The following is a 20,054-nucleotide window of genomic DNA, read 5'->3' as shown; positions in this document are numbered from 1 at the left end:
ATTTAAAAAAAAAAAAAAAAAAGAATAAAGCCGAAACCGGTTTGGCTCAGTGGATAGAGCGTCGGCCTGCGGACTGAGGGGTCCCGGGTTCGATTCCGGTCAGGGGCATGTACCTGGGTTGCGGGCATATCCCCAGTGGGAGATGTGCAGGAGGCGGCTGATCGATGTTTCTCTCTCATCGATGTTTCTGACTCTCTATCTCTCTCCCTTCCCTCTCCCTTCCTCTCTGTAAAAAATCAATAAAATATATTTAAAAAAAAAAAAAAAAAAGAATAAAGCCGAAACCGGTTTGGCTCAGTGGATAGAGCGTCGGCTTGCGGACTGAAGGGTCCCGGGTTCGATTCCGGTCAAGGGCGTGTGCCTGGGTTGCGGGCACATCCCCAGTGGGAGATGTGCAGGAGGCAGCTGATCGATGTTCCTCTCTCATCGATGTTTCTAACTCTCTGTCTCTCTCCCTTCCTCTCTGTAAAAAATCAATAAAATATATTTAAAAAAAAAAAAAAAAGAATAAAGAAAATAAAATAATGTGATAGCTAAATAAGAATTACAGCTACTACACTGGCAGATACTGTTCAAAGGGCTTACCTCAAGATTAAGAGATGCAGGAGAAATTGTAGCAATTATAGATGTCCTTGTACGTCCCCCAAGAGAATCCTGGAGGATTCTGGTTAGTTTAGATTCTCGGTAAGGAACATGAGGTGTTCTTTCTACAAGAGCAGTAATAACTCTTCCCAAAGTCAACAGGGATTGGTTGATATTTCCAGCTTCCCGAGCTCTCTTATCCACTGCTCCAGAACGACCAATGTTTTCACTTCCTGCAAGATCAACCTTGAATTAAAAAAAAAAAGGTTGTCATTCTACTGGATTTGGACTTGAAGACTTTCATTCTTATATTATACATAATATATTAAATAACTAGCAAAGTAAGTTTTCTATATAATAATAACAACCCACTACAAAGCTAATAACCCAATGACTATAAAAATATTGTCTAGAAGTACAAAATTTCAGGCTGCTCTCTGAAGGGATCAAGAATAAAGTAATAGAAGAGAACTACCAATCCCGCTTCTGGGTAAATATCTTAAGGGAATGAAATCAGTATGTCAAAGAGATATCTGCACTCTCATGTCCATTGCATTATTCAGAATAGCCTAGATGTGGAAACAACCTAAGTGTCTGTCAATGGGTGAATAGATAAAAATATGGTATATACACACAATGAAATATTATTCAGCCATGAGAAAGAAAATTCTACATGGAGGAACTTAGACGGACATTATGCTAATTGAAAAAAATGAGACAGAGCAAGACAAAAAGACAAATACTGTATGATCTCACTTATATGTGGAATCAGCGAGGAGGGGGAGAAAGTCGAACTCATAGAAATGGAGAGTAGAATAATGGTTATCAGAAGCAGAGAGGTCGGGGAGATAGGGAGAAGATGCTGGTCAAAGGATAAAGACCTTCAGTGTTAAGGTGAGTAAGTTCTGGGGATCTGATATACACTAGTACAGTTAATATAATACTATACTGAAATTTGCTGAGAGTAGATCCTAAGTTTTGTCACCAAAATAATGATAATAATAATGATGATAATGTGAGGTAATTAATGTGTTAATTTGATTGTGGTAATCATTTTACAAAGAATATGTATATCAAATCATCGCACTGTCCACTTTAAATATATAATTTTGTCAATAAAGCTGGAGTAAAAATACAAGAATGAAACAGTGGTATTTAGGTAGATGCTTACCAAGTTCAACTTTCCAATTTTAACAAGCTCCTCTCCATCAATTGTAGTTTCTTTCATATGTATTGTAACAGAGAAAACTGAGTGGGAACGACTAGAAAAGATGAAGTTACACAGTCATTATAATACAAAATATTATCTGTTTTCTATAAAATATTAAAAACATCTAAATCCACAAAAGTAAAGAAAGATCTGCCCTGACCGAGTAGCTCAGCTGGTTAGAGCATCGTCTGTCTGGATGTGGCAAGGTTGTAGGTTCGATCCCTGTCAGGGCTCATACAAGAATCAACCCATGAGTGAACAAATAAGTGGAACAAATCAATACTTCTCTCTTTCTCTCTCTCTCTCTCCTTCCCTCTCTCTCTCCAAATTCTATATAAAATTAAGTTATATTGTCGAAACCGGTTTGGCTCAGTGGATACAACGTCGGCCTGTGGACTGAGGGGTCCCAGGTTCGATTCCGGTCAAGGGCACGTACCTGGGTTGCAGGCACATCCCCAGTGGGAGATGTGCAGGAGGCGGCTGATCGATGTTTCTCTCCCATCGATGTTTCTAACTCTCTATCTCTCTCCCTTCCTCTCTGTAAAAAATCAATAAAATATATATTTAAAATTAAGTTATAAGCCAATCAGAATGGAAATTTCATTTTATGACTGATTTATAGCTTAAGTTTTAAAAATGGAAAGCTATTATAGGAAAATGTAAATTTAAAATTAGGATATTAATTACTTTCATGCATTTTTTTCTTTAAATGCATATATATGTTTATATAGTTGCAATTATAATTGCTTATAAAATTGCAGTTATAACTGTAGAAATTTTCAATAAGGGAGCAAAAGAAATAAGAGATCTAGTCCTAATAATCATTTTGTAGCTCAAGGAAACAGATATTCAGATAAATTCACTTATTTACCCAAAGTCACATATTTAACTAACTGCAGAACTGGAACTAAACACAAATACCTAATTCCCAACCCACAACTCTTTCAATTACACTCTGATGTTTCCTTCAAAGACCAACAGGAAAAAACTCACTTCTAACTTGGTAAACTGCATTTGTAGAATTTGGGATTTATCCTATAGAGGGCGCTATCAAATATGGCCTTTTGTCCCCTTGAAAGTCAGTTAGTGATCATCCATCTTCCTACATTAACAAGAAGCCATTTGAGAAAAAAAAATCATGTTGTACAACCTAAATATATACAAATTTGTTAATCATACCTAAATAAAGTTGAAAAAAAGAAAATAAAATCATTTGACTTTCTTCTAATCCTTCCTCAAACCAAGGTTTTTCAAACTGTGTTCTAAATATACACGGTGGCTTCAGAAAAGTGCTCAGAGTAAACCTTAAGGCTGAAGCTCTAAGCCTCTGAGCGTTCCATCCCAAATTAAACTATAGCAGCCATATTTTAATCTGGGCTCCCATGTACAATCTCACTTAGCAGATTAAAAAAATCTACTTTAAAATAGTTTAATGCTTCCGCTCTAGTTCAACTCGTCCTTGTTCTCCTTTCAGCATTCTTCCAATATTGGGGCTTCCCTATAAATCTCAAACCAATTACTAAGGCATGCAATCTAGCATAAAATCTAGGTATGTGATTCACATACTTTGACCACCCCAATTTGACTTTCCCCAAGTTTGTAATTTTTCCTAAAAAGAAAATGGAGAATGAGGAAGACAATGGGTTTCTTACCTAGAGTATGCATTCATCAGTGTTGCTGCAGTTGTCCTTTTTGCTGCTCCCTTCTCCAAAATTTGATAAACTTCATCCTTGTTGTGTACTGTAATTTCTTCTAAACCTTTGATTATCACTCCTCTCTGACAGAATATTTTTAAAAAGCACCCATTAGATTGCTTAACACACACACACACACACACACACACACACACACTTCTCAAAGCATCACACAGTAAAATTTGCAAATATTTCATTCTCAAAGACTGAGTTACCTTGTTACGTGGATCATCAAACATCTGTAATCTCTCAGAAACATCAGAAGATGGATTAAGGAGATCAAAAAGTTCTTCATTATAGATTTCCAACAGAGACACTTTGACTGAAAATTCAGTACCATTAGCAGTAAGTTTCTCAAAAATCTGATGAAGAGTACGTGGAATTATACCAGCCAAAGGATCCTGAAATTGTAATATTAATAAGGACTAAAATAAATGGAATTAAAACTGTTAAAAAAAAAAAAAAAGCTAACCTAATGTTAGAAAAACCAAGTCATTTACAACAGTCTATTTAAGAGTAATTATTCTTCATACCTTCTACTAATCTGCCATGCCTCCCAGACACTTTATGCCTGAGCATTACACAAAAACCAACTGAACTGAGCTGCTTATAAAGCCAAGTTCAGCCGAAACCGGTTTGGCTAGGTGGATAGAGCGTCGGCCTGCGGACTGAAAGGTCCCAGGTTTGATTCCGGTCGGGGGCATGTACCTTGGTTGCGGGCACATCCCCAGTGGGAGATGTGCAGGAGGCGGCTGATCGATGTTTCTCTCTCATCGATGTTTCTAACTCTCTATCTCTCTCCCTTCCTCTCTGTAAAACATCAATAAAATATATTATATAAAAAAAAAAAAGCCAAGTTCAATAATCCTTTCCAACTTTTCTCATGAATATATACCGCCACCATTTTAATCAGAAAAAAAGGCCCATTAAAAGTATATTCCCTAATTCTGACATAAACAGGATTGTTTCTCAAATTTGTAAGTATCCTTAATACAATAGTCAAGAATCCCTAAATTTTGAAACTGTGCCTTAAGCCTATTCCATATCTCCTACAGTTACAATTCCATGTATATAAAAAGTTAATGCCTCAACTATGTAAACTCTAGGAAAAAAGGACCTACCCAAATGTTAATAATTTGAAAACTGACTTAGTCATTAAATCAATTGAAACATTTGGTGAAAATCATTGTGAAATGTACTGTTTGTCCTCTACTATATTCGACAACGCAGTAATCTTATTTTCTTGAACACACAAGGTGATCGTTAATAAAGTACCGTACTGCCCTTGCTATGGTAACTTTATGAGATTCATTCCCTCGTTGCAAGGTCTTCCCCTTCAAGTCACACTCACACTTCACTTTTCCACAATATTCTGCTCCAACTACTCTGCCCCCTCTCTTAGCACTTAACTGTACCATACGTATTGGCCCAGTCTCTCCCAATGAGACAATATGTTTCTTAAACAGAAGCCATACCATATACTTTAATTTTACTAGAGTAGTAGTTAATCCTAAATTCCCACTTAACATGGGTACTCCTTCTCTATTTGAAGACAAAGTCCTTCAACCAAGTTTTATTCAGTTATATTTCAGCTACTTTAGAGACAGAGTCTGTTATAAGCAACAAATACCTCCTCCCAAGTATATTCTTCATTAGGTGACCTTTCCCCTTCCATTGTAAAGGTTTTTCCAGTGCCAGTTTGGCCATATCTGTCAAGATGAACAAAAATGTTAAATAAAAACCAAACATATACATCTAAACCTTTTCATCAATGTGAAAAATAATGTTTCACTCACGCAAAAATAGTGCAATTATAGCCCATAATAACTTCATCCAGAATTGGACAAACAATACTTCGATAAACATCTATTTGTTTAGTAGATGCGCCAAAAACCTATAAAGGAAAAAAATCAAGCTGAAGGTGGGCAAGGGGAGTAGGGGAGAACATCTGTAATAGTGTCAACAATAAAAATAAAGTTTTAAAAAAATCAAAGCATTTCTTCAATAAAAAATTTCTTAATTACCCACTTTAATAATTTTATTTTTAATATATTAACTCATTCAGCTCACTAGAAACCATTGACAACTCTAAGTCAACTGAAATTTATCATTGTACACGAGAACCTAGAGGATATATGTATACTAGGTTAACTTTACATTAGTGAATAATAGAGAAGTAGCAGCATCTTAAGAAGTACCATATCAAAAGTGTATGTTTTCCTTGAGCTCTTGTCAGCCAGTCCTCCAGTTCGTACACTGACTTCTTTTCGTACGTGATCACATTCTACTACAGAATGGGCGCTAGCTTTCCGCTCTGCCAAATTAAATGGTCTATAAAAAGAAATACATAATGTTACTCAAGAGCTTTTAGTTATCATGTTACTGATGAACTTTTCATAAATACCTTAGACAAGAACAATGTGACATTTTGACTTCACTACTGGTGACAGGGACTAAATGGGAGCTAAGTGATACTGCTAAAGCAAACAGAATTTTAAGGGTTTCAATTCCCAGAAATAAAATTAGCTTTTTAAATTTTCAAAGTTATGTAAAACATTACAATTCTGACAGTTTCTTAGAGTAGATGCTAACAGAATTAACTTGTAAAAAATGTCACACATATTTTTCAGAATTCCATTCCCACTAATTCTTAGCATCTGATCGTTAGGTTATGATGTAGTAGAAAGAAAATGCCAAATTTGTGTTCAAAATGCGAACCTGCCAGTGGGTAACTGAACAAAATAAAAAATAGATACAAAAAAATGACTAATGCACAGAGTCCTTACTATGTGTCAGGCACTCACTGTTCCAAGTGTTACATGTGGTAAAACTCAGTTTGTCCTCACAGTGAGGTCTAGTGGAGAACGGTGACATAAAACAAATGATTATAAAAGAGGTGATGTTTAGAAAGGGTATGTAAAAGGCTCTGTTGGGAACATAGAGCAAAGATTTCATGTGATCCTGATTGGGACAGGGCAGCGTGGAGGAGGCATGGGTGCTGGCAAAGACTTCCTGAGGAAGTAATCTTCTCAGCTAATTCCTCCTTAGGCATTTCAGTTCAGTGAGGCCTCGGAGCCAGTCTGCTTGGGCAATGTAGCACTTTGCGTCTGTTTCCTCATTTGGAAAGTGGGCCTAGTAATACCACCAACCATTATAGTACCAACCAACCAGCAGTGTAGGGCAAGAAATTCTTAGTTTACTGTTTCCCCAGAGTCTGCTACTATGCTAGCAACCAGTAGGCACTCAAATATGTTAAATTATATTGCTTAATAAATGTCACCCTAAGAGGAATGATGGGAAAGCTAAAAATAAACAAAAAACACCCATAGTCCACATAGTAGCACCCATAAGATATTTAACACACATCTGGGCAAAAGGGAGAGATGTGCTCTTGACCTGAGTTCATTTTCCCCAATAAGTATCACATATTATGGAAGGACATGCCAAATAAGAAATTATCTTTCCCCTCATCACTAGACAAGCCAAGTTGCTTTATTTTAAGGATACCGTAATGTACTTTGGCATGCCCCACTCCTTAGCATATTTTCGTTGTTGTTAATCCTCAGTCGAGGATATTTTTCCATTAATTTTTAGAGAGAGTGGAAGGCAGAGACAGAGAGAAACACATCAATTGGTTGCTTCCTGCACACACCCTGATCCAGGCGGGGATCGAGCCTGCAACTGAGGTAAGTGCCCTTGACCAGAATGAAACCTGGGACCCATCAGTCTGTGGGCCGACACTCTATCCACCATTGAGCCAAACTGGCTAGGGCTCCCTAGCATATTTTTTACTGATCAGAAGACCAAATGTGTGATCCTAGGAAATTTAACTTAGCAACTCCCAGGTAATATCTGGTAATGCTGTCATTTGCCAAATGTACTGAAACCTAAACAATGCACGCGTAATCCACAGCATGCATTATTAGAAGTCCAACAAAACTAAGTCAAAACCAATTTATACTGAGAGGCCAGAGTATAAAGTAGCGTGAATTCTCATGTGCTTAAAGCTTTTCCAATTAGTCTACTATTCTTAGCAACCTTGCATCTCTTGCATGTGATTAAGTTACCAAATGGATACATTCAGGCTGTCAGGACAGAGTAGTAAAAATTCACACAGATCACACATTCCCAAAAGTTATCAAAACTCCCAGAGGAGCTTTAGGGACTCATTGTATTACAAAAAAGAGTACTACCAAGCCACTATTTTCCTATTCTGATTAGAAACTGCAGGGTTTCTGCTGATGACATTAATAAACCCATTGATTCCTTGGCCTCCCTAGTGTTCTATTAAAATTCAAACAGTCGCCCTAGCCAGGTAGCTTGGTTGGTTGGACCGTTGTCCTGTACACAAAAGGTTTCGGGTTTGATTCCCAGTCAGGGCACATAACTAAGATGCAGGTTCAATGCCCAGTTGGAGCAAGAACAAGAGGCAACTAATAGAGGTTTCATTCTCCCTTCCTTTCTCTAAAAATCAATGAAAATACCCCTCAGGTCAGAATTAAAACAAACAAACAAACAAAATAAACAAGTACAAATTGGCAGTTATAAAATAGTCAGGAGGATGGAGAGTTCAGCATAGGATATATATATTGCTAATACGCAAAGTGTCCCCTTGAGAGTTTGACCGGGAGACAGGAAGTTCAATCACTCGCTATGACATGCGCTGGCCACCAGGGGGTGGTGCAGAACAAAGGAAAGCCCTGGCCTGCAGCCAGAAGGTCCTGATCTGCCCTGATCACCAGCCAGGCCTGGGGACCCTACCCATGTATGAATTTCATGCACCGGGCCTCTAGTCAATAATATTGTTATAAATCTATGTATGGGTACTAGATTTATGGGGGGATACTTCATAAGTCATATAAATGTCTAACTACTATGCTGTATACCTAAAACTAGTATAATATTAAATGTCAACTGTAGCCGAAACCGGTTTGGCTCAGTGGATGGAGCATCGGCCTGCGGACTGAAAGGTCCCAGGTTCGATTCCGGTCAGGGGCATGTACCTGGGTTGCGGGCACTTCCCCAGTAGGGGATGTGCAGGAGGCAGCTGATCGATGTTTCTCTTTCATCGATGTTTCTAACTCTCTATCTCTCTCCCTTCCTCTCTGTAAAAAATACCAATAAAATATAAAATAAAAAAAATGTCAACTGTAATTGAAAAAAATTTTTAAAAAGGGGAGTAAAAGTGGTCTTGTGGAAAAGTGTTAAATTTATTCATTTATCCCATAAACATTCAGCAAGCATTTATTATGTGATAGATACTTTTCTAGGTATTTGGGATATAGCAGTGATCATAGCCAAGTTTCAGGGGGGAAAAAGCAAAACATCCAACGTTCCTATTCTCAGGGACCTTTCATCCAAGTGTGTGTGTTGGGGGTCAGGAAGAGATGACATCAAGTCAATATATTAGGTGCTGACAAATTTGAAATGAAAATAAAGCAGACCTGGGGATAGGAAATGATGAATGGGGAAAATAAGTATTTGCTGCTGTTATTTTAGAGCGGTCAGGGAAGGCTTCTCTGATAAAGGTGATATTTAAACAAAATATATAAAGTGAGAGAGCCAGCCATGTAACTATTCTGGTGTAAAAAGCTTTCCAGCCCTAGCCAGTGTGGCTCAGTTGGTTGGGCATCATCCGATGTAACCAAAGGTTGCCAGTTCGATTCCAGGTAGAGGGCATGCAGGAGAGCAGTGGATGGATATTCCACTCACATTGATGTTTCTCTCCCTCTCCCTTCCTCTCTCTCTAAAAATCAATAAAAAATATTTCCAGCATGGCCAGTGTTGCTCAGTGGTTGAGCATCCACCTATGAACCAGGAGGTCATGGTTCAAGTCCCGGTCGGGGCACATGCAAGGGTTGTAGACTCGATCCCCAGTGTGTAGTGTGCAGGAGGCAGCCGATCAATGAATTTCTCTCATCATCAATGTGTCTATCTCTCTCTCCCTCTCCCTTCCTCTCTGAAATCAATAAAAACATATTTTAAAAGAAAAACAGATACTGGGTGTTCAGCAGTGGTGGCAGCAGCAACAGTACACTGGCAGATTCATTCCTCTACTTAAAACCTTAAACATTGGGCCACACAGTCTTCCTGACTTCAGGTAAAAGTTGTCCAGCAAAACAACAGCAAACAGCCACAATATAGCCCAGGCAAGAACTGTGCAGCAGTTATGATTAGAAGCTTCCAGTGAAAGAATCAAGATTTCAGCAGCACCATGATTTCCTCATGTCCTACTGCGAGGAGTACGGCAGGAGTGACGCCTGGCTGACAAAATACCAACTACAGAAGACCTTTCCAAGGATAAAACAAAAACCCTTGCACCATAGTATAGTGGACCAGTGGCACAGTCTTCTCTCAACAAAGCAAATTATAAGCAGCAATTCGAAGATTTTTACCTTCAGCTTATTTGTAACCTCTGCTAATAACTAAAATGATCTTAACTTGGAATAATGAACTCTGAAGTCTTTATTTTCCAAGTTGTCCTTTCTCTCAAATATCCTTTATGGATTTAATACAGAATCACAATTTTGTTTTCTATTTGGTAACTGGTGTCATATTGGGTTACTGTGTAAGGAAAGATGGTCTGGGCCTATTAAGAAATACAATGATATACTTTAAAATATATGAATACTTCAGATATGTTAAGACCTCAATTGCCTAAGCACTTTAGATTAAAATGCCAAAAATAACTTAAATCCTAAAATCTTTCTTTTTTTTTTTTTTAAATGTTTTATTGATTTTTTACAGAGAGGAAGGGAGAGGGATAGAGAGTTAGAAACATCGATGAGAGAGAAACATCGATCAGCTGCCTCCTGCACATCTCCCACTGGGGATGTGCCCGCAACCCAGGTACATGCCCTTGACCGGAATCGAACCCGGGACCCTTGAGTCCGCAGACCGACGCTCTATCCACTGAGCCAAACCGGTTCGGCCTAAAATCTTTATATTATGATTTTAATAGGGTTTCTGCCAACCTGTAGAGTATACAAGGGGGAGAGGGTGTTTTGTGTATGTGTGTGTCTTTGTATCAAAGGTATTTCCTTATTGAAATTTTCCTCCATACTATCAGTTCCTCAACTCTAGAAGTTATATTATACCTTTATCTCGAGTTATTTATAGATAGAATAAAAACTTTTTTCATATAGTTATTGTACAAGTAAAGAACATCCTAAAGGTTGTATTCAATATAATCAAGTAATGAAGTCATCTCTCCTCTCCTGAAATCTTGCTGGCCTCCTAGCATACAAAAAACTGTGTGAATTAAAAATTCAAAACTGGAAAAAAAAATAGAGAATAATATATGACAGAGATAATATGTGGCCTGAAAAGACTAAAATATTTATTACCTGGGCTCTTTACAGAAAAGGTTTGACCACCTTGAGGGCCTATTAAATTGATTTTTTTAAAAAATATATATTTTTATTGATTTCAGAAAGGAAGGGAGAGGGATAGAGAGAGAGAAACATCAATGATGAGAGAGAATCATTGACTGGCTGCTTCCTGCATGCCCCCTACTGGAATCCAGCCTGCAACCTGGGCATGTGCCCTTGACCAGAATCAAACCTGGAACCCCTCAGTCCACAGGCCAAGGTTCTATTCACTGAGCCAAACCGGCTAGGGCTTAAATTGTTATTTTACTAAAGATAGAGGACATATTTGTACTAGAAAGGCTACTTGAAACAAAGCAAAAACAAAAAAGTCAAGCTAATCTGATAAAACATCCTTTATACTATACAACCTAAGCACTTTTCATTAGTGATAAAGTAAAAGAAATCCCCTCTAAGCTAAAGCTTGAAATTTATGGGGATAATAAACATGAAGTTCAGGGTAATGTTTAACTCTTGGAGTAGAGGAAGAAGGTTGGGAAGCCGGGATGAATACACTGGAGCTCCAGCCCTAACGATTATTTTTGTTTCAAATCTGGGTGATGGCTATACAGATGTCTATTGCAGTATTCTTTACAACTTTTTATAGGCTTGACATATTTTGTAATAAAAAATAAGGAAAATAAAACCACACAGCAATGTAATATTGCCCTGTTGTAATATTAACGGATCAAAATAATCTAAAATTTTTCATTTGTAAAACAGGCTGCTGATTTTTTTTAAAAAAACCTTCAGAACATAAACACCTATTAACAGAAGCCCTAGAATGCAACTGGAAATTCGACATAAGGTTACCACTAAATTTCCTCTCTGGCACCTAGTTGAGAAGCAGCTATAGCCTTTGACATCTACAAGTAAGTCACCAAAACAGACTGCAGGATAACCTAGGAAAGTTCATTGACACATTTTAAAAATAACATTTAATTTTAGAATACTTTTGGATTTACAGAAAATTTGCTTAAGTTGTTAAAGTTTTTAAAACAACAACAAAGAAAGAAATATGCAAAACACACATTCACCTGTAAACTGTGGAGCGCTTCTAAAAAGCTGAATAAATCAATCTCTAATTAAGCAACAGTTTGTACAAGTATGTTTTTCCTGTACCATCTAATCTTAACACTGGGAAGGTATTTGGAAATAAATCAGCGGAGAGTTGAACACCTCCATCCACCATCCAGAGAAGGCTGTCTCCTTTGTTCTAGGGGAGACAAACTTGCAGCACAAGCCCATGGCTATCCTGGCTTAAGTAGTCTCCTTGACCTTTTAAAAACATCAACTCACTCTGTAACTTAATTTTAAAATATAAATACAGTGATGTTTAGGAGAGATTAAGAAAATATTGCATCTAGAATAAACAGGTGATTGATTGCTTTTGAGGTGATGAAGAGGATGGCAATCCCAATCGAAGTACTAAAACATCTGCAAAATGGCTATGCAGGAGTGGCATATAAAAGTCACACATCTTTGTCGACATCACTTTTTAAAAAAGAACGCACTTTGCGGCTAAAAACAGCGATCAAATCCTCCTTCTGAAGATAGCAGTTAAACTATAACTTCCGACACAAATATCTGGAGGGGACCAAAGTTTTGCAATCCCAAAATATGCCTTTTGGGATTTTGATTTTAGGCTGGTTATAAATGACTGGGGGGGGGGGGGGCGGGAATAAAACCCTCCCCCTTACCTACCTAAGAGTTCAGATACAAAAACCTGCTTGAAGGAAGGGAGCATTCGCCTTAGTACCAGGATACACAATTAAATGTAGCAGACAGAAATCGAGCAAAGCCTGTTTGTTGATCTTCATTCTGTGTACCAGCTTCTGGGTGGTCCGGCAAGAGTTTGCTTTTTCCTCTACCAGTATATCGCCTCTTTCCCTTGGAAATCCCAGACCCCGACCCCCTTCTCCTTTGTCCCAAGTGGCATATTGAACCGTAAATGCCCAATGCATCTTGGAGCCTCATACTCTTGGCCTCCCTGCATGTACTTCCATAATAAACTTTGAGCATTCTCTCATGCTAACCCGTCTCGCGTTAATTTATTAGCCCCTAGCTAGAAGCATTCAGAAGGTGCAAGGGAAGTGTCTGTGCACCCCCACATATCCTTTCTTCCGAAAAAGACACTAATTTATTCCTCACCGCGACAAGTGTCATTTTATTCAACAGAATGCGGGGGACTATGAAGCAGAAAGGTTAGGTCCCATCAGAAATTTAAAAAAAAAAAAATCCCTCTCCTCCGACCGCGCAGGAGGGAGCCCAACAGCAAAGCCCGGCGTCCCGCTTCCCACCAGGCTCGCCCTACCTGCATCGCACCACCACCTGGATGTTCTTCCCCTTCTCCTCCTTCTTCTTCGTGGAGGAATTCGGCTGGGTCGCCATGACGGGACCCTCCGAGAAAACAAGGCCTGGTACCGGCGCGGGCTAGGATGCCCACCTCCCCAGCCGGGTGCGGGCGTGGCGGGGGGGATCGACGGAAGCAGTTCGGCGTCCCCGCTCTCCACTGCGGGCTCTGACTGGCCCCGAGGCAGTCCCGCACCAGCCGGGACCGTCAAATCAGCGATCTCGCCTCCGCCAGATGCCAGGAAACGGAGCAACGACTAGGCGCCTCAATTTGAAAAAAGAGCCCAGCCGCCCGGCCAATTGCAGAGCGGGCGCGCAAGGCACCATGGGACGAGACATCGTCACCAGAGCCCCGCCCTCGGGGCGTGGCCCACGGGAAAGTAAAAAGCTGGTACGTCCGTGCAGGGCTGGAACTCGTAGTCCAATGAGAGACTCCCGGGAGTAAACAAGATACTTCAACGCGACCTTGTTCAAATTACATAACAGCTCTAAACCAAAATTTCCTCATCTGCGAAATAAAAGTAATAGCAACCGTTTCAGAGAGCTGTGTGAGGATTAATGAGCTAACACGGGTAACATAGCATAGATTAGAATATGTAGTAAGTGTTCACGAAGACTGGCCATGATTATAATTACTATTAAAGAATTGACCCGGCAGCCGTGGCTCAGTGCAAGGAGGCAGCTGATCAATGATTCTCATTATTGACGTTTCTATCTATCTCTCCCTCTTCCTCTCTGAAACCAATAAAAATACATATTTTTTTAAAAAGAATTGCAAGAGGGTGCTACAGAAGCACAGAAGAGACGTCCAAAGCGGGCCCCTATGTCGGAGGCAGCGTCCAGCATAGTCTTGAAGAATAATTAGGAAGAATATTTAAGAGAGAAGGCTACCACGGGTACCAACTCCTGATGAAAGTCATTTTTGAATGTCATTTTAGGACTCTGAATTTATCCTTTAACTGATGAGAAGTCATTGCCATTGCTAAACGATTACAAACACGAAAGGATAATCGGATTTGCACTTTCTGACATGGATTTTGCAGGGACTGATGCAGACTCAGGGCGCGCTTTCCGCCAAGTGCCTGGAGCAGCATGCCGTGGGCGTGTAAAGGAGCTTGCGCAAACATCGGCCGTAGTCAGCCTACAAATCCCAGCAGGCAGCGCTCGGGGGTCGGCTCACGCTCAGTGACCTCCGGCTTTCCGCATGCGCACTAGGGGCCTCTTGGCACACGGTTGCTGTGGTTCAGCCCGTTTAGGTGTGAGTCGCAGTCAAGGAAATACCGAATTATGGGCTTTCGCCATAGCCAGTCCTGGAAGCTGCGCTTCTTGGCTACCCTTAGCACACAGGAACCTAGATATTATTTTAGTTTCTTAAGTTAACGGCCAGGTGGAGTGGAAAGCTCTCAGGCCCCCTATTCCCCCCAAGATTCATCTACACCTAAAGCCTCGATCGCCGGTCAATGGAGATTTTGCGTAGTCAGATGTCTACTGATATCTCCTCTTAGAAGGCCCACCTGCATCTCAAAAAAGGAACTATCCAGCCCTAGCCGGTGTTGCTCAGTGGATAGAGCGTTAGCCTGCGGACTGAAAGGTCCCGGGTTCGATTTGGGTTAAGGGTACATGCCCGGGTTGTGGGCATACAGGAGGCAGCCTATCAATGATTCTCTCTCATCATTGATGTTTCTGCCTCTATCTCCCTCTCCATTCCTCTCTGAAATAAATAAAAATATATATTTTTGCTCTAGCCAGTTTCGCGCAGTGGATAGACCGTGGGCCTGCGGACTGAAAGGTCCCGGGTTTGATTCCAGCCAAGGGCACATGCCCAGGCTGCGGGCTTGGTCCCCGGTGGGGGCCGTGCAGAAGGCAGCCAATCAATGACTCTCTCATCATTGATGTTTCTATCTCTTCCTCCTTCTCCCTTCCTCTCTTAAATCAATAAAGAAATATATTTTTTAAATATATATATATATTTTTTTAATGGAACTATCCAAAGCGGAATTCTTTATCCTCCTTATCTCCACCCTCATCTTTCTTATCTAGACAAATGGCGCTAACCAAACCTTTGTCCTCTATGTCCAGTGCAGTTCTGTTGGTTTTATTACACCTGCCCACCATTCTAGTTCAAATCTCTTTTACCTCTCTCCTGAACAACTAACTATTCTTAGCTACCTCCTTAATAGGTCTCCCTATTTGTGCTCTTTTCTCCACACTGCATTCACTCAGCAAAGGGAAGGATCTTTTTCTTTTATATATTTTTTTATTCATTTCAGAGAAGAAGGGAGAGGGAGAGAGAGACAGAAACATCAATGATAAGAATCATAGATCGGCCGCTTCCTGCACTCCCCCTATTGGGGATGGAGCCCACAACCTGGGCATGGGCCCTTGATTGGAATCTAACTCAGGACACTTCAGTCCACAGGCTGATGCTCTATCCACTGAGCCAAACAGGCCAGGGCTCGTTTACTCTTGTATGTGCTCTGACAGGTATAGAACCCACAACCTTGGCCTATCAGGACGATGGTCTAACCAACTGAGCTACCCCACCAGGGCTATATTATTTTTTGTAATAATTGAAATAATTATTAAATTTGTAGTTTTACAACCTGAATTTTTATTTAACACAATTTAAGCATTTTTCTTCATAAACAGTTTTGTTTGTATGATCTTTTAAGGCTCTTGAACAATATCTATGCAATTCTTCAGTGGACAGTTGAGGAGTACTCAACTTTAGTTATTTATTTTCAGAGTTGCCAGAATCTTGTTGGGTTCTGTTTCTGTCTGTGCGTATGAATGCCAGAGACAACAAACAGTAAGTATGTCTGCATGTGCTTATAAACTGAGGAAAAATACAGTTCATGAACTATTCATAAACCTGTAAAAAAGCCCCACCCAAATGCTTAAGTATAGTTTTCTCAAATCCAAATTTTGGTTATTGTTTTTACTGTGTTAATAGTAGAGTCTCTGTAGCAAGTATTAGTTGGGAGAGAAAGGCAAAGAAGTTGTTCTCTAGCCTTTTGTCAGATCCTGGAACATGCCAGAACCTCTCCTGTCCTGGGCCTTTGTGATGGATGCTTTAACTGGCTCATTCTTACCTTTCAAGTCACAATTCAAATGTCATTTCCTCAGAGAGACTTTCCCAACCACCCTATCTGAAGTAGCTCCCCAAAGCCTCTCACAAACCCCACTTATTTTTTACTCCACATAGCAACAGAAGATTTGAAATTTTATTCCCTATGTTTTTCTTTCTTTGCCACACTTCAGGACCTTTCCTAGAGACCAAAGGTGTCCAGGAGAATTGTGGTTCTTTTTAAATATATTATATATAATTGATTTCAGAGAGGGAGGAAGTGGGAGAGATAGAAACATCAATTATGAGAGAGAATCATTGATTGGCTGCCACCTGTACACCCCACACTGGGGACTGAGCCTGCAATTTAGGCATATTCCCTGACCTGAAATTGAACTGTGACTTCCTAGGTTGGTGCTCAACCACTGCGCTATGCAGGCCGGGCAAGAATTGGGGTTCTTATAGCAGGAATGCAAAGAGAAAAAATATTCAGCATCTGTACCTACCTTTCAAACCAAAACCTTAGCAGTGGTTCTCAACCTGTGGGTCGCGACCATCGGAAAACACATATAGCATATCAGATATTTACATTACGATTCATAACAGTAGCAAAATGACAGTTATGAAGTAGCAACGAAAATAATTTTATGGTTGGGGGTCACCACAACATGAGGAACTGTATTAAAGGGTCGCAGCATTAGGAAGGTTGAGAACCACTGCAAGGGAAGGCTCTGGGAAGAGCCCAAAGCAGGATATCAACAAGAGAACCAGATGACTGGCCCTCCACAATTTTTTTAAAAATGTGCTTGTTTTTTTTTTGTTTGTTTGTTTTTTTAGAGAGAGAGAAAGGAAGGGAGAGAGAGATAGAAACATCAACAATGAGAGAGAATCATTGATTGGCTGCCTCCTGCACACCCCCAACTGGGGATTGAGCCCACAGCCATGTGTCCTTGGCTGGAATCAAACCCAAGACCCTTCAGTCTACAGGCCGACCCTCTACCCACTGAGCCAAACCAGCTAGGGTGCCCTCCAGAGATTTAGAACTCTAGTTTAGAAACTCCTGGCTGGGGCATTGGGTGAAGAGAAAGTGATGTAGGAGGAAGAAGCTGATGGAGATCAGAGGCCGTTTGAAGAAAAAAAAAAGATTGAGGGAGAGGAATTCCAGGAGAGGATCTGGTGGGGAGTTAGCCTAGGAGAAAGGCCAAAGAAACTGGCTCTCCATTAATAACTGCTTATGTAGCCTGGCCAGCATGGCTCAGTGGTTGAGCATCAACCTATGAACCAGGAGGTCTAACCTCTGATTCCCAGTCAGGCCATATTCCAGGTTGGGGGCTTGATCCCCAGAGTGGGGCATGCAGGAGGCAGCCGATCAATAATTCTCTCTTATCATTGATGTTTCTACCTTTCTCTCCCTCTCCCTTCCTCTCTGAAATCAATAAAAATTATATTTTTTAAAAATTGCCCATGTAGCCCTGGCCGGTTTGGCTCAGTGGATAGAGTGTCAGCCTGCGGATTGAAGGGTCCTGGGTTCGATTCTGGTCAAGGGCATGTACCTTAAAAAAAAAAAAAAAAGGGCATGTACCTTAGTTGTGGTCACATACCCAGTGGGGAGTGTGCAGGAGGCAGCTGATCGATGTTTCTCTCTCATCGATGTTTCTAACTCTCTATCCCACTCCCTTCCTCTCTGTAAAAAATCAATAAAATATATTTTTTTTAAAAATTGCCCATGTAGTTCAAATATTCAACCCTATGCTCTTGTCAACAGCCCCGGACATACATAAGCCCCCTTAACACAAATGGTGAGACCTTTGCCACCTTCCCTACCCAGCAGAGCAGCAGTGATGATGGAGGGAAAGTCCCTTGGATGAAGCTGGGCAGCAAGAAAACCCACTCTGGTTAACCTAATATTATTTTAGTACAATACAAAGTTGATTGCTCTTTTCTCTGATGTAGCCTCAACATCTAAAGCAGGGATTGGAGAATATCCAGCCCACAGGCTGTGTGAGGCCCAAGAAATCATTTGGTCTGGCCAAGGCATTAGGGATGAGTTAATTAAATTTGACCAAATATAGGCTAATTTTTTTTAAAATATATTTTTATTGATTTCAGAGAGGAAGGGAGAGGGAAAGAGAGATAGAAACATCAATGATGAGAGAGAATCATTGATTGGCTGCCTCCTGCTCATCCCCCACTGGGGATAAAGCCCGAAACCCAGGCATGCGCCCTTGGCTGGAATCGAACCTGGGACCCTTCAGTCCGCAGGCCGACGCTCTATCCACTGAGCCAAACCAGCTAGGGCTATAGGCTAATTTTTAAGTTGATAATTTTGTGTGGCCCTCGAATGATCCAAATGGCCCCTGGCAGAAAAAAGTTTCCCTACTCCTGACTAAAGCAAGGCCTGGGGCCGTATTTGTTAAGTGGACAAATCAAGAATAGTCTTAAGGGTGGAAAATATTATCAATTTTTACATCAATATTTCAAGTACTGTTCATAAAGTACCTCAAACTGACTTTTAAGGACTAGCCAGTATAAATCATTTAGGAGAACTTTAAATAATTTATAATTAATAAATCACTTATCTATAAACATTCTTAAAAATTCATGTTGCTTTTAGGTATTTCATTACCATAGCGCTGTACTTAAAACAAACATTATAAAACTTTTTATCATGGAAATTTTCAAACATATACTAAAGCAAAGAGACTAGAATAATAAATCCCCCAGGCATCCCCCAGCTTCAATAATTATCAGTTCATGGCCAATACTGTTTTATCTATACTTCCCCTTCTTCCCTGATCGTCCATTGAATTATTCTGAACCAAATCCTAGGCATCATATTATTTTAGCATATATCTCAAAGGACTCTTTAAAAAAAGCCATAGCCATGAACATGCCCCCAAAATTAACATAAAATATCATAAATACCTAGTCAGTGCTTTTACTTTTCTGATTGTCTCGTGTTTCTTTTCCATAATGGGTTTGTTCAAATCAGGATTCAAACAAGAACCAAACATTTCATTTGGCTAATATGTATCTTTTGTGTTTTGCTTTCTAGTTCTGTTGGGTATATAGGTAGAAATGGAAATGCTGGGTCATAGTGTATGCCTATATGCAGCTTTAATGGATACTACCAGTTTAACATGGCCTATTTGTCTGCTCTCAGGCCATGATATTTATCTCAGTTACTATAGCTTAATAATAATAATATTTGGTAGTGTAAGTGTTCTAGATTTTTCTTCCACATTGGCTTGGGTCTTCCTGAGCTTTTTCATATAAAATTTTATAAACATCTTGTCATAGCTTGTCAATTCTAAGTCCCCTTTAATCTGTAGGCTTCTCTTTTCTTTCTTCTTTTTAAAGTATATATATATTTAAGAAGATGCTTTTTTTATTTTTTAGAGACAGAGGAAGGGAGAAGGAGAGAGAGAGACATCAATGACACATTGAGTGCCTCCTGCACACCCTGTACTGGGGATTGAGCCTGCAACCCAGGCATGTGCCCTGACTGGGAATGGAACCAGTGACCTCTTGGTGAATGGAACAGCACTCAACCAACTGAGCCACACCAGCCTGGCACTCCTTTCTTTTTTATTTTGCAATTTATTTGTTAAAGAAATAGGGTCATTTGTCCTATAGTTTTTCAAACATTCTAATTTTGCGGCTTATATCCTTAAAATGTGAATTAATTATTGTCCCCTGTATTCTCTATAAATGGTAGTTACATTTTCAGGCGTAATCAGATTTAGCAAACATATATTTGACAAGCATTAATTTAACTAAGC

The 20,054-nt window shown here is 39.9% G+C and overlaps 1 protein-coding gene across 2 annotated transcripts in view; it reads right to left on the bottom strand.

The window, feature by feature from the left end:
* The window catches only part of KIF11 (kinesin family member 11), a 49,133-nt gene extending 35,639 nt beyond the window's left edge, over positions 1 to 13,494 (bottom strand). For both annotated transcript variants that reach the window (XR_009448389.1, XM_059662854.1), the window contains exons 1-8: positions 13,168 to 13,494; positions 5,685 to 5,817; positions 5,283 to 5,380; positions 5,117 to 5,195; positions 3,702 to 3,887; positions 3,445 to 3,569; positions 1,754 to 1,844; positions 586 to 828 (exon numbers count right to left, since the gene is read on the bottom strand). Coding sequence is in view for 1 of the 2 variants with exons in the window: in XM_059662854.1 (XP_059518837.1) it covers positions 586 to 828; positions 1,754 to 1,844; positions 3,445 to 3,569; positions 3,702 to 3,887; positions 5,117 to 5,195; positions 5,283 to 5,380; positions 5,685 to 5,817; positions 13,168 to 13,244 (1,032 nt within the window). In the remaining variant the exon portion in view is untranslated. The remainder of the gene's footprint in view (positions 1 to 585; positions 829 to 1,753; positions 1,845 to 3,444; positions 3,570 to 3,701; positions 3,888 to 5,116; positions 5,196 to 5,282; positions 5,381 to 5,684; positions 5,818 to 13,167) is intronic.
* Between the last annotated feature and the right edge of the window lie 6,560 nt (positions 13,495 to 20,054).

The sequence above is a fragment of the Myotis daubentonii genome, chromosome 13 (assembly GCF_963259705.1).
Source record: "Myotis daubentonii chromosome 13, mMyoDau2.1, whole genome shotgun sequence".
In the NCBI taxonomy this organism is placed as follows: Eukaryota; Metazoa; Chordata; class Mammalia; order Chiroptera; family Vespertilionidae; genus Myotis; species Myotis daubentonii.
The sequence above is the reverse complement of the archived record's forward strand: the minus strand, read 5'-3'. Positions and strand labels throughout refer to the sequence as shown.